This window comes from Tympanuchus pallidicinctus, unplaced genomic scaffold (assembly GCF_026119805.1).
Source record: "Tympanuchus pallidicinctus isolate F22 unplaced genomic scaffold, pur_lepc_1.0 scaffold9, whole genome shotgun sequence".
NCBI classification, from domain to species: Eukaryota; Metazoa; Chordata; class Aves; order Galliformes; family Phasianidae; genus Tympanuchus; species Tympanuchus pallidicinctus.
The window spans coordinates 5,059,649-5,072,582 of record NW_026294813.1 but is presented as its reverse complement, the minus strand read 5'-3'; the positions used below and the strand labels follow the sequence as shown (position 1 = coordinate 5,072,582).

Below are 12,934 nucleotides of genomic sequence, written 5' to 3'. Positions count from 1 at the left end.
ATGCTTGGAAGGCAGAGTCATCAGTATATAATATCACATAGTAATATTGTTCTATTGAGCACCAGAAAGACAGAAGAGTCTGGAGAAGCATCTTAACCATTCTATTTCTTGGTTATTGGGATAGGCATACATAAGTCAAAATTAAGCTTCATCCAAATTTAGGCATTTATTATTAGCATGTTGTCTCACTGTTTACCTGTACCATATTCAGCGTTTCTACAATGCATTAGCAAAGATAATAATTAGCAAATCTTGATGCCAAAATCATTCAGCAGCATGTACTTCTGAGTATGTTATGTGTCAGCAACATATAGACTTATGCTATAATATATGCTAAAAAAAATATCTTTTTTAATAATTTGGTCAAAAATGCTCTCAGAAAAATGGATGTCAATTAAAAAAAAAATCACATAAAACAAAATTACTCAATAAACCTATCTTTGTATGTGCACATCACATATCAGTGCTTATTTTGGATACAGATACAAGAGTAGGGTAAGACTAACGAAGATCCTATCACAGTTGCTATCCTACTCAGAAAGTGGTGTTTCAAAGGCCAGCTTAAATCATGTGCGTTATATACAAATACTGATAATAAAAATAGAAGCAATGAAAATAAAACCACCTACTTACACTTTTACTCCTCCCATATAGAGTACAAGTATTCTTGTTCATGGTGACTGACTAAATCGGAAGTGTTCTGCAAGTTTCAGAGGAGATGTTTTCTTTCTTGACTCTTTGAATACCTGTTACACTGAAAACAAATTTATTTATTTAGTTATCATCAAGGTCTTTGTATGTTGTACAACATCCACACATAAGCTGCTGCTTCATAGTACATGTAAGTTGTACATTAAGATCTAATATCCTAAGATCCAATAAAGCAGACATTTCATATACCACTAGCTATACATGACACATGGTTACACAAAAATATTCCACAAGCATATCCATGAACTGTTTATATTTTCCAGTCAATATCAAAAGCAGAATAAATCTCCAAAATTACAGAATATTACGGACGTCTGAGGCAGGGCCTTTCACCACAGATAATTAACTAGATAACTGCAGTACAATTTGTAATAATAAAATAATTGTTATTAGGTAATTTTATCCAGTTTCTCAGTCAGAAGGGAATTTCTTATCTTACATATCAGTCAGACCAGCAGGTACACACTAAATATAAGAAAGTCAGCTAGAGTAATTTTCAAATCCAGATGCCTAGGGATATTTATACCAGCAGTTGGGTGCTTTCATAGAGGTGACAGGGTTTGACAAATTATCCTCTGTATTACAATAATGACTAAGCATGAGCTCTAGCAACTGGTAATGACATGCCATGGAGGCTTTGAAAAGCAGCATTCATCAGCCTCTGGCTAAGTACACACCAGTCATCATGGACAAGCAGAGTTAAAGGGAAATTCGTGTGCCCTAGGATAAGGCAATTGGAAGCTTTATATTCTCATTCTGGGCCAGGTATATTTCTGCACACATTTTTTCCTTTGCCAGACAAAGATGAGATATAGCACAATTTCTGACCAACAAAGTTGTCATAGCAAAAATCTCCTAATGTAGACTCAATCACAGTAGCAAAAAATTACAGGCATAGCTTATTTTCCTCATGTACAGGCACATTACTGATACAATTCATATGGATATAAGAAATTTCACACTAGGATAGACTTCATCCATATGAGCATAATTTTACAGAATCACAGAACAGCCTGGGTTGGAAGGGATCTCAAATATCATGAATCTCCAACCTCCCTGCCACACGCAGGACCACCCCTGAGGCCACTCCCCATTTAATACTAGACGAGGCTGCAAAGGCCTCCATCCAATCTGGCCTTGAACAGGGATGGGGCAATTTTACTAGCATAACTTACTGTTTTAAGATGACAGTGTCTTTAAGACTCTCTGAAGCCCCACTTCCACAGTTAGAAGACTAACTTTTCAGTGCCAGTGTGATACTAAGAGTCAGATATTCATTTATGCACTATATATAGGTGTAGTCTCCCTCCCCATCAGGAGAACATCACGACTTGTAACATGACTTGAAAACTGGCTTTACTTTGTAAGAAATCCTCTTATCTCAATACATAAGCAAGGCTTTGGCACACTACTTCATCTTTCGGTTTGTTTTCTAAAACTCTACCATTTCTTTAGATAAATAATAAATATGTCTTGATTATTTATGTATTTAATTATTTATAGGCAGCCTCCAGTTACAGTGAAGCAAAGCCAAGAGTGGAGGAAACAGCTAATATTTTTTCATATTTAAATACATATAGATACATATAGTCCGCAGTGTTACAACACCAAAATACATGATTTTCATTTTAGATATTAATCCACTGAAAGAAGCAAAAAGCAGTACGTATGCAAAAAAATGCTGCCCCTCCAAAATCACATTAATACAGTTGGGAGTATAGAGGTGGTGATTAGTGGAATGAACTGGGAAAAGCAAGATGTTAACATATAGGCTATTTTTATGTGCTTTCTTTAAGAAGATAAACATTTCCTGAAAACTATTACAAACTACTCCTATTCTGTTATCATGAATATATGTAAATGTGCACAAGAACTATAACTATGTTTTGTGGAAAGAAAATGAATTTTCAATGACTTTTACTTGCAATCCCTACATACAAGTCAGTACCCACAAAAAATTATTTTAGGGTTACTTTTCTTATTTAGCTAGTTACAGGATGAAATGGATGCAAAGGGTGATAAATTGCCATGTAATCCATTCCAGCATTGTTCAAAATACACAAAAGAGAATAATTTACCTATCTAATTAAATAAGGTAATGCATTTAGAAAAAAGTCCTACAGGTCACTTAAAATGTATGGAAACACATATGAAACCATGGTGTTGGATTACAGCTTTATCTGAGCAAAGCAATAGTAACACAATAAATTGAGCCATTAATTTCTTACACAAATTAAGAAAGTTTCTGTCTTAAACATTTTAAGTCATGTTTGTATAAAAACCTGTAATGTAACAATTCATACCTTACCCAGAAAACACAATAGCAAACTTCTTAAAATTAAAGAATACTAAAGGAAGAAAAAAGAGCATTCAGTGCTGGGATGAAGTTGGAGGAAAGAATTTCTTGCCTGGCATATATTTGACCAATTAGATTGATTACTACTCTGCAATGTAATATCTAGAATTATCACATGGTCTCACAAGAAGAGAACTTTTAATAACCTTTATAAATTTGAAGAGAACCTTTAGAAAAGAGATCTCATTTAGCCAGCCCAGAGGCAGCCATCCTGGTGCCATTCAATGTAACAACATGACCCATAAAGACAGAGCATGCCCTACTTTCAGATATTTAAATCTGTAAACAAGTTTTATTTAAAGTGCTATGAAATTATATTGAACATGACACATACTACTAACGTATTACCAGGGCACTTGTTACTAATCCACTGGTTAACTAACTGGTAATTACCAGGGCAGTTACTACTAACCTTACCAGGTTACCCTGGTAAGGATTACCTCCCTCTTGCCAGGTTACCCTGGATTATCTCCCCCTCTACTCTGCCCTGGTGAGGCCTCATCTGGAGTACTGCGTCCAGTTCTGGGCTCCCCAGTACAAAAAAGACAGGGATCTCTTGGAAAGAGTCCAGCAGAGGGCCACAAAGATGGTGAAGGGCCTGGAGCATCTCTGCTATGAAGAAAGGCTGAGTGATCTGGGTCTGTTCAGCCTTGAGAAAAGAAGACTGAGAGGGGACCTGATCCAGGTCTATAAATATCTGAGGTGTGGGGGGCAGAATGGCGAGGCCAGACTCTTTTCAGTGGTGAGTGGAGACAGGACAAGGGGAAACAGCCGGAAACTGCAGCATAGGAAGTTCTGCACCAATGTGCGCAAGAACTTCTCTACAGTGAGGTGACGGAGCACTGGAACAGGCTGCCCAGGGAGGTGGTGGAGTCTCCTTCTCTGGAGATGTTCAAGACCTGCCTGGATGCCTACCTGTGCGACCTGCTGTAGGGAACCTGCTTTGGCAGGGGGTTGGACTCAATGGTCTCTGGAGGTCCCTTCCAACCCCTACAATTCTGCGATTCTGTGATTCTGTGATTACCATAAGAAACTGCTCAAGCATTAGTTATTCATATGCATTAGGCAGAACTACACCATTTTAATTATTAATTCCTAGTAATTACTATGTAATTAAAATGCAAATATTTCTACTGGGTTAATAGCTCAATAATAGAATTTTCATTTTTCTGAAATAAAGATTAAGGGATGGCAAAATAAAAATAATTTTGTGTTCTGTTTCCAAGTGTACTTTATGGCTACTTTTTCAAACTTTTTGCTTGTAGCAGAGGTCCAAAACAGCATATCATACAACACAAAATACTTTAAATAATTTCAAGAAATTCCAAAATGTTAGGAAAAGTAATGATAAAGAAATATTCAAAGAGGAAAAAGGAAAAATAACTAGAAATTTAGTCAGATTCCTTGGGCTGAATCAAGAAGTTTTAAAAGAAAATGACAAAGAATTCTTGTCACATCTAGGATATTATTGCTGTTTGTATGCATACCTCATCATAAGAGGAGCATTTTCTTAAAAAAAAAAGGTATGAACTGATACAAAATAATCCCTGGTGCACAGTGTCATGCAATACTGCTTTGCTTGCCAGATAGCCCCATCTTCTTTTAATTTTATTTCATAATCAAAGTCACTATAAGTTGTATTGTCATATATTGAACTACATGTCAAATCTCTTACTTTTTTTGATATTTACAACATAACTGTGAACAACCTAGAGTGCTCTATGTTTGTGTATACCAAGCACTTCTCCATCTTGTACTATGCATTTGACAAAGAGCAATTAATGTAAAGCAAATAATGTGAAGACTGTGCCCACAAGAAGTTAGGGTTCTGTATGCTTGTATGCTGTGCTTCCTCACTCTTACATAGTTTGAGTATTTTAACATTAGATGCATATCTAAAACCTGAGCAAATGGATTTCAAAATACAAATTCAAATTGATGTGATCTGGGGAGCTTACTGCTGGCAGCTAGCAAGATTATAGTACTGCTTATTGTTTTACCAAATCTGATTCTAATGGAAACTGTTTGTATCAGAGCTGTGTCAAAAAATACAGCTTTAGGCTTTTATTTTTTCTTCTCCTTTCTATGAGATAACAAGCATAAATGTTACAGTTCATCATTAGCAAACACTCATAATCTAGAAAAAAAATAAACTTATTAAGACTGCCAATCATTGCCAAAAAGGTTTTATAAAAGATACAACATGCACTTAAAAACATGGTTTGCTTCCTTTTGTCACTCGACATTCGGATGCGTGAGTGAGATGGAGAAATGATACAGTTCATCTCTGACATATCTCTATTTCTGAGCAGTTCTAGACTCGTAACGTAGCCAAAGTTCTTTCAATTAGAAAGATGGGAAAAAAATAAAAGCACATCATCACACAGGATTAGATATCTCTCAAATTAACTACTTGTCCCTCTGATCTACCAGAAGAGTCCTGACACTCCTCTGAAGAAGGTATGCTGTTCACACATTTTAATCTCAGAAACAAGCAAAGCACAGTCCCTTTACAGTAACTGATGATAAAAACACAAAAGACCTCAGCTTCTCTGCAGTGTGTATGACTCATCCAGTGACCAAGACTGATTCTGGAATGCTTTAATGTGGGCTTGTTTAATTTCAGTAGGAGATGCTGTTTAGGGACATTGTTTTTCCCCAGTACAACAGAATACAGAAGAAAAGAGCTGAAACAAAAGAGCAAAGACAATTCAGTGAATCTATCAAGTCACAGCAATGAAGTTTTCAAGAGCAGCAGGCTGTGAAAGACCTGGATAACAAGAGCAGAAACACAGGAGAAAGGAAACAGAGTGAAGAGGAAAGAGGTCTCAAAATAAGAATGTTTTTACATCCATCTACATCAGAGTATATACTAAATTTTTATTCAGCCCTCCTATTTTTAGCAAGAAAATGTCTTTCTCTAGTTATAATGACTGAGTAGGGAAAAAAAGTCTTATACAGACAAATTACCAGAACTACTAATAAGAGAGGGTAGTTGAAAAACAAAAACAAAAAGAAACCATGAATATTCAAGGCCAAATGCATTCATGCATTCCTATTGCACCCTAGAAAAATTTATTTCATTACTCATTAGCTAAAGCCTGACCCAGAAATCAGTCAGACTTGCCTAGCTAGACTTGCTTTTACCTCTCTTTATTCAATTGGATGGGTTTTTATCTGGGTCACTTCACAATGTAGCTGTTTTCTATAACCACAGATTTCTTCAGTAAGAACAGAAAGCAATGTAAATAATAAAATGCAAGGTGATGTTTCAAGTAAATTAGTGACACTGATCTACAGAGATCAAATATCCAGAAACTGAGCTTGAAAGCTGCCAAAATCTCAGGTATTTTAAGTTACTTTCGAACAGTGAAACAAACAGAATGTCATAATATCAAGCAGAATTTATGTGACATTTGTGTTTACATATGTTTATACACAACTATAAGAAAGCATACACAGCATGAGTGTGAGCATTCTACATTCTTCACATTTGGCAAATGCAAAGCAAGCAACAATTTGAATGTTGTACCAAATGGCTAAATAAAATGTTAGTGTTAAGGTAGTCAGATAAAAAAAAATAACCACACAACTTATTTGGATACTTATATTACAAAGGTGAAAGAAAAGCTAATGATTTCTTCTTTCCTTGTATTCTCCAAGGTCTATTAAACTACCACAACATTGGAAAAATGTATGTTTATACGACATTACTATCTCTGATGACTGTATAAAAATGACATTTAAACATGGTCAGTGGACCCAAATTCACCCATAAGCATTTTCATTGTTAGGTTATTTTTTGTTGTTGCCGTTTTCATTTTCTATTTCATTTTGTGCATGAAGTTAAGAAGTCTGGTTTTTGGGAGACAGTGAATCTGATCTTAGCAGAAAACAGCATGACCTGTAGGGGGACACTAAAGTCCACTTAGTGCGCTTTTTCAATGTAACTTCCATCCATCCAAACGTAAGTGCTCATCATTTACTTCCCCAGCAAAATTGCTTTAGAACAGAAAAAAAAGAGATGTGAAAGCTGGAACCAGCTTTAAGGCTGGGAAGAGAAATAGGCAATTTTGAATATTTTCACAAAGTACATTTTTCTTACCACAACCTATTTATAAATATACAAACCAATTACTGCTTTTTTACTCATGCTTTCATGTGTTTGCACTAAGCATTCATAGAAAGGAACTGGGAGTGATTCAGCGCTAAGGATTGTATCAAGACTTCCTAAACTATGTGCAGCCCTACTGCATGCACAAAGCTGAATAACAACTGTGCTTATGAATTAGTGTGCACCTTTAACATACTGGAAAGAATCCCATCTGATATTAAAATTGAGTAAATTTTTGTAAACAGTTAAAAAGATATCTTTCTTTTCTTCTTTTTTTTTTTTTTTTCTGAGTCTCTTTTTTTCCATGCTATAGACAGATCAAAGGAAGGGAAAAAATACTGGACATATTGTGTAGCTACAAAGTGTTTTTTTGTGTTTTTTTTTCCTGTGCTTTTTTTCTTTTTTTTTTTTTTCTTTCTTTTTTTTTAACAGTTTTTTTTTCTGGTATTCTGAAAGGAAATAAGAGTAGCATTTGCATTACATCATCAAGTGTTGATTCTAAGTTCTACCTAAATGGAATTTAACTAAAAGAACACCATGTTTCCAAGTCAGAATCATTCTTTTTGTACTGGATAAACATAGAATCACAGAATATCCCAAGAAGGAAGAGACCCACAGAGATCATGGAGTCCAACTCCTGGTCCCACACGGGATCACTCAAAACTGAAACCCTATGTCCAAGGAAGCTGTAGGCTGCAAATTGTTTAATATTAGGTTTCCCTGATATCCGTCAGCAGCTTCCCTGCAGGATGAAATTTTCCCATCAGCTTAGCAACTTGTTATGCTGAACCCATGCCACATCGGTTATTCCCGCCACTCATCTGAGCCCACTTAGTCCCACCATAACTAGAGAGACCTCTTCCTTTCAGTCTTTAAATATTACATATAAGAGACAATATGTTGCATGTCCTGATGTGGTGATAGCACTGATATAGACTACAGCTGATCCCAGGGTGGGCAATGATGTTGCTAAAGATGCTCTTTCCGTTTAATGAAGGAACTGTCTTAAAATAGCTGTAGTGCACTGCAAGTTCTCTAACACACACGGATCCTCCTAGTAATGAATGAACACTATGCTTACTTAACAAATATGGGATGCTTCCTGAGATAGCATACCAGAACCTCCCACACTGCTCAGCACGCAAGATCTCCTGGCACGCACACACCAGCATAATGACAGACCCTGTTTCACTTTCTGCTGTTTTCAACATATCCTAACAATCCAGCTTCCTCCTCGACCTCTGAGCATCAAGCTAACATATTCATACAACTGTTTCCTTTTTCCCAAAGATCTCATTTCTTCACAGTAATATTCTATCAGAGCTCATTATACGCGTTTAAATTTGCCCCCCTCCCACTATATGCAACGACTTTATATTTCACATTAGGTTTCATCTGCTATTTTACCACATCCTGCAGCTTTGCAATTTTACATAGTTGTCTTTACCACCACAAATAACTCTCACCAGCGAACTATTTTTCTCCTAAAATCCTTTTTAGTATATAGAAGAGCACAAAGCTCTGTTTTTCTGGCAAGCTCCCATTGCAGAGTTAGTAATTCATCTATTTAATTTCTGGGCTTTTTAAATTTCTGTCCATTGTCATTGTCCACTGTACTAATGATTTAATGAGCTCTTCTACTATTACTTAAATTTTAGAGAGACCATTTAATGCTTCTTGCAAGAACTGCGGCCACAAAAGCCTTCCCAAGATCTCGTGAGCAAAAGCCTTCACAAAATGTTCTTTTACTCTCTGTTACCTCCCTTCCATTTCTCTGACTCCTTGATCTGGAAGAGGTTTTTCAGCAGACTTTGTGTCTTCAGACCTTTGATCTTGTTGCCCTTCATTGGTCTTCCTCATTTAATCTTTAAATGCAATTACTTAGATTTCATGATGATTTCAATTATCCTAATTTAGGTAAAACTTCAACTTTTTTAAGAAACTTTTAAGTTTTCAAGGACTGTCTTTATCCTTCTGTTTCACCATGTCAGAATCCTTACGCTTTCTAAATATGGCAAACTATATGAATGTATTCTTCAACTTTATTTATTGGGCTTCTAGTGATTAAACAATTATTATTACTTTTTTTTATAAACATAGAAGCACATACTTTTTTTAAATCTTTACTATGTCTTTTAATAATGGCAGTTTGTTCCGTCCTCCCAAGCATCTTTTCTAATAAAAATTTTCCAACTCAAGTTTTCTTCAAAATTTTCTTCTACAAAAATTACCTACAGGAATGCATCATTTTGAGCAGTGTTCTTTCGGAACTGTATGCCTTCTGCCACACTTAGGGCCTTGGAAATTCTTTTCTAGAAGTTCTCATGCTGCCCCCACCTATCACATATAAAATAGTAAGAGTGATGCATTTCAGAATAATGCAGACTCCTTTTTTTTCCACTACAAGCACATCTTTTAGAATTTGTTGGTGCAGTTTTAGCATTCAAAACACAAATTATATCTGAATTTAAAAACAAAATATTACCTGCTTCTACCCACAAGCTTGGCATATGCTATCCCCTTGAAAAACATTTTGAGTGCTATAAAGCATCAGTAGTAGTTTGTTTTCCTGCCCCCATGCCCAGTGTTCACGTTACAGGCTTACCAAGCACTGTCCTCTTCCATATGTTGCTGCTTATTTCCTTCACAGGCAGAACCACCAATACTGACCTGTGCCTGTGTGTATGGTTTCTTTGCATTTTATGTTTTTCTAAAAAGCATGTTAATTCTAACTTTTCTGTTCACATTTCCTACTACAGGATTTCCAATTTTTCATAGTGCAAGTTTATTAAAAAACTACACTCTGAGCCCCAAACTACTGAAATTTATGCTGTTGTCCTTTCAGTGCTTTCTGAGAGAAACAGGCCCAGACTGAAGTAACACTGAAATACACAGTTAGCTGACACTCTATGCCTGACACTCTTGAATCAGTTTGCTCAAGAGAATTGTATTGCTTTGTCTTGCTTGCCAAAGACAGTCAAGGTCAAGCTGCTAATACCTAGTTTTGGAACTCTAACATAAAAATATTAGTGACGAAGATCTTTGCTTTTATAAAATAAGATTCAGCTGTATCTTTTGATGATCTTATATGATTTATTTAAATTATTCCAAAAACAAGAAATGTTGCTTAGAAATCACTTACAGTGACTGATAATGAACTATCCTTAAGCTTCATAAATCTGAATTTGAAAAGGCCATTATTCTATAATATAAGAGTGAAAAAGTATACAAAATGCCACTAACTTTATATCATTCCTTCTTTGGCTGAATTTAGTTGAAAGAAATTGGAGCTAAACAGTCCATTTGTTTAGACAGTTGTTCAACATTTCCAAGTATACATCATTTTTATAGGAATAATAGATTTACATTGTGTAGAAATTTGAATGTCTCAATGGGATACAACTTCCATATGTGAAAGAAATTAATATGATCTAGAAGAAAAATAGAGGAGCTCTCATACTACAACTAAAATACAGATTTTTGGTTACACTTCACCTGGTATTTAGAAGAAGTGAAAAAGAAAGAGTAGAAGAAAAAACACAGTTGAGAAATAGAAGTAGTAAGTTCAATAAAGTATTCTGTATTTTCTTCTATGTTTTTATCCAGTTAGACAGCAGCTTTTGCAGATAGCACTAACACTGGCTTCATGATATCTTAACTTCTCTCATCTCCTCTACTGTAGATAAGGTACCTCTTAACTCATGACAAACTCCAGGATAAGCATCTTATTTTGATTACAGAAAAGGTACAGCTAAGACTTTATCTCTACAAGGCCAGGAAGTGTAAAACATATATTATTTGAAATTAGAATTTTCCACATCTTCTTTTCTGACAAAAGAGAGCAATTAAGAAACATACAGAGGACTCCATTTTGCTGTGTAACTACCTGTGTTTCCTGTGGAGTACTGGCTCTAGGAGGAAAATTAATAATATCTATAGTTGTAAAGATTATCAGAGTTACCACAGAAGCCATGAGAAATCAAAGCCATCACTGAAATCAAAGCAATATTAAAAAAGAGACGTCACCTACTCACGATGGAAAAAGAAAAGAGTATAAAGAAAAGGCATGCTGTGCTATTTTAAGGGGATTTCAATGTCCTTAATTTCAATATTGAAATACCCTTATTAGCTGTTAGATATGTGCCTAGGCTCTCTACACAGTGTGTGTCAAGAAAACTAAAAATACGGTTGGCTAGTTAATAGCAGATCAAATAAATCCAGAAAAAGCACCAAGCAAAAGTTAATTTGAAAGTTAATGCACCTCCCAGCCAGAACTTTCCTGAACACTACATTAAGGTAAAATGGATTAAGAATGAGGATGATATTCCTTCTCAGATAGGAAACATTTTGATCTTTGCTAGTTGCCCTCGTTACTCAACAAATCTGAATCATTCCAGAGGTACTCCAGATGGTATTCTCTTCCTATGAGAGATGGACTCGTCTGAGGTGGACTCATCTTCACCTCTTTCATGGTCTTATGATTCTTCTTACCAGTATTCTACACCATAACACCATGTAAAGCACAGGGAATTAAAGAGTTTGTACTCCTGTTCTGTGGACTGGCAACTTCCTGGATTCCTTGGAAGAGACCCCAGAGGTCTTTGCACTCAGAGGGGAAGGTAAGTCATGGGAGGAAGTTCTCTCTCTCCCTTGCTGCCTGGCAGTGTGTGGCTGCACTCCCCAGCCATGTGCCTTCAGTTCAGAGTAAAGCTTTCAGTTTCAGACACTATCTCATTTTATTTGATTTATTAGCCTCAACTCCAATTATATTGTGTTACATTGTGTTATCTAGCAACCCGCTATCATATTTGGTAAAATTAAGTTTCCTTCTTAGATCGTTGCTGCTGTTCTATTTCCTAGGCTCAGCTCCAACAAGCCCTCCCCCTTTTCTCTTTCCCTTTTTTTTGGGCCGATGGACCTGCAGGCCTGCTGCCCCTGTCATGGACACAGATTTATCTAGATAACTTTGTGACAACCTCTTACCCACTTTAGAAGTGAGTCTTGGATACTCATTTTCAAGTTCACAAGGAAGCGATTTATGTAACATGGAGGCACGTTTCATGGATTCTGAAATGGATTTGCCTTCTGGAGCTCCACATATTACTATAATAAGGTATTTACAAGAGTGGAAATTTGTTGTTTTGTCCTTAAAATTCCCCGTTTCTTTCTGCTTATGTTCTAGAATGACATCATCAGGGGAAAACAAAGAATTCTAATTTGTTTGCTGAGGTGTCAACAGTGAGATGCTATCTAATCTAGACAAAATCTGGAGTAATCAAGCCTTCTCTTGTTGAAACTTCAATGAGAAAATGATAAATTCCCTTTAACTTTCTTCAAGGTAAGAATATGCATTATGAATTTCAGGGAGAAACTCATATTCAGCATGCATACATGCACTAGCTTAAAGCTTTTGCTCACCAACCCATAACCAAGGGATAATTTTTATATTAATCTCCACAGGCAAGATAACAGAGCAATGCTTGGTGTGAATGTCTAAGCATAAACAGAGTTAATGTCCAAACCGTTCAGTGGTCCCTGCTTATGGTGTAATGCACAACCAGTAGCTAGTTTAATAGAGATACTTTTGAGATTTTATTACCTACATAGATGTCAAGAGGTAATAGAAGATGTGAGGATCCAAATTTTGGGACTGTGCAGTTATACAGATACTGAGCCAAATGAAATGAGACTTGTTTGTTTACATTTTGAGGGCTTAGACTTCTTCGCCAGATGTGACAGCAGAATTGTTTCAA

The 12,934-nt window shown here is 36.0% G+C and overlaps 1 protein-coding gene across 3 annotated transcripts in view; it reads right to left on the bottom strand.

Moving 5' to 3' along the window:
- PDE4D (phosphodiesterase 4D) overlaps positions 1 to 12,934 on the bottom strand; it is a 570,552-nt gene that overhangs the window by 471,803 nt on the left and 85,815 nt on the right. For all 3 annotated transcript variants that reach the window (XM_052670429.1, XM_052670428.1, XM_052670420.1), the window contains exon 2: positions 634 to 754. In XM_052670429.1, coding sequence (XP_052526389.1) covers positions 634 to 675 — 42 coding nt within the window. In that variant the 5' untranslated portion in view covers positions 676 to 754. The remainder of the gene's footprint in view (positions 1 to 633; positions 755 to 12,934) is intronic.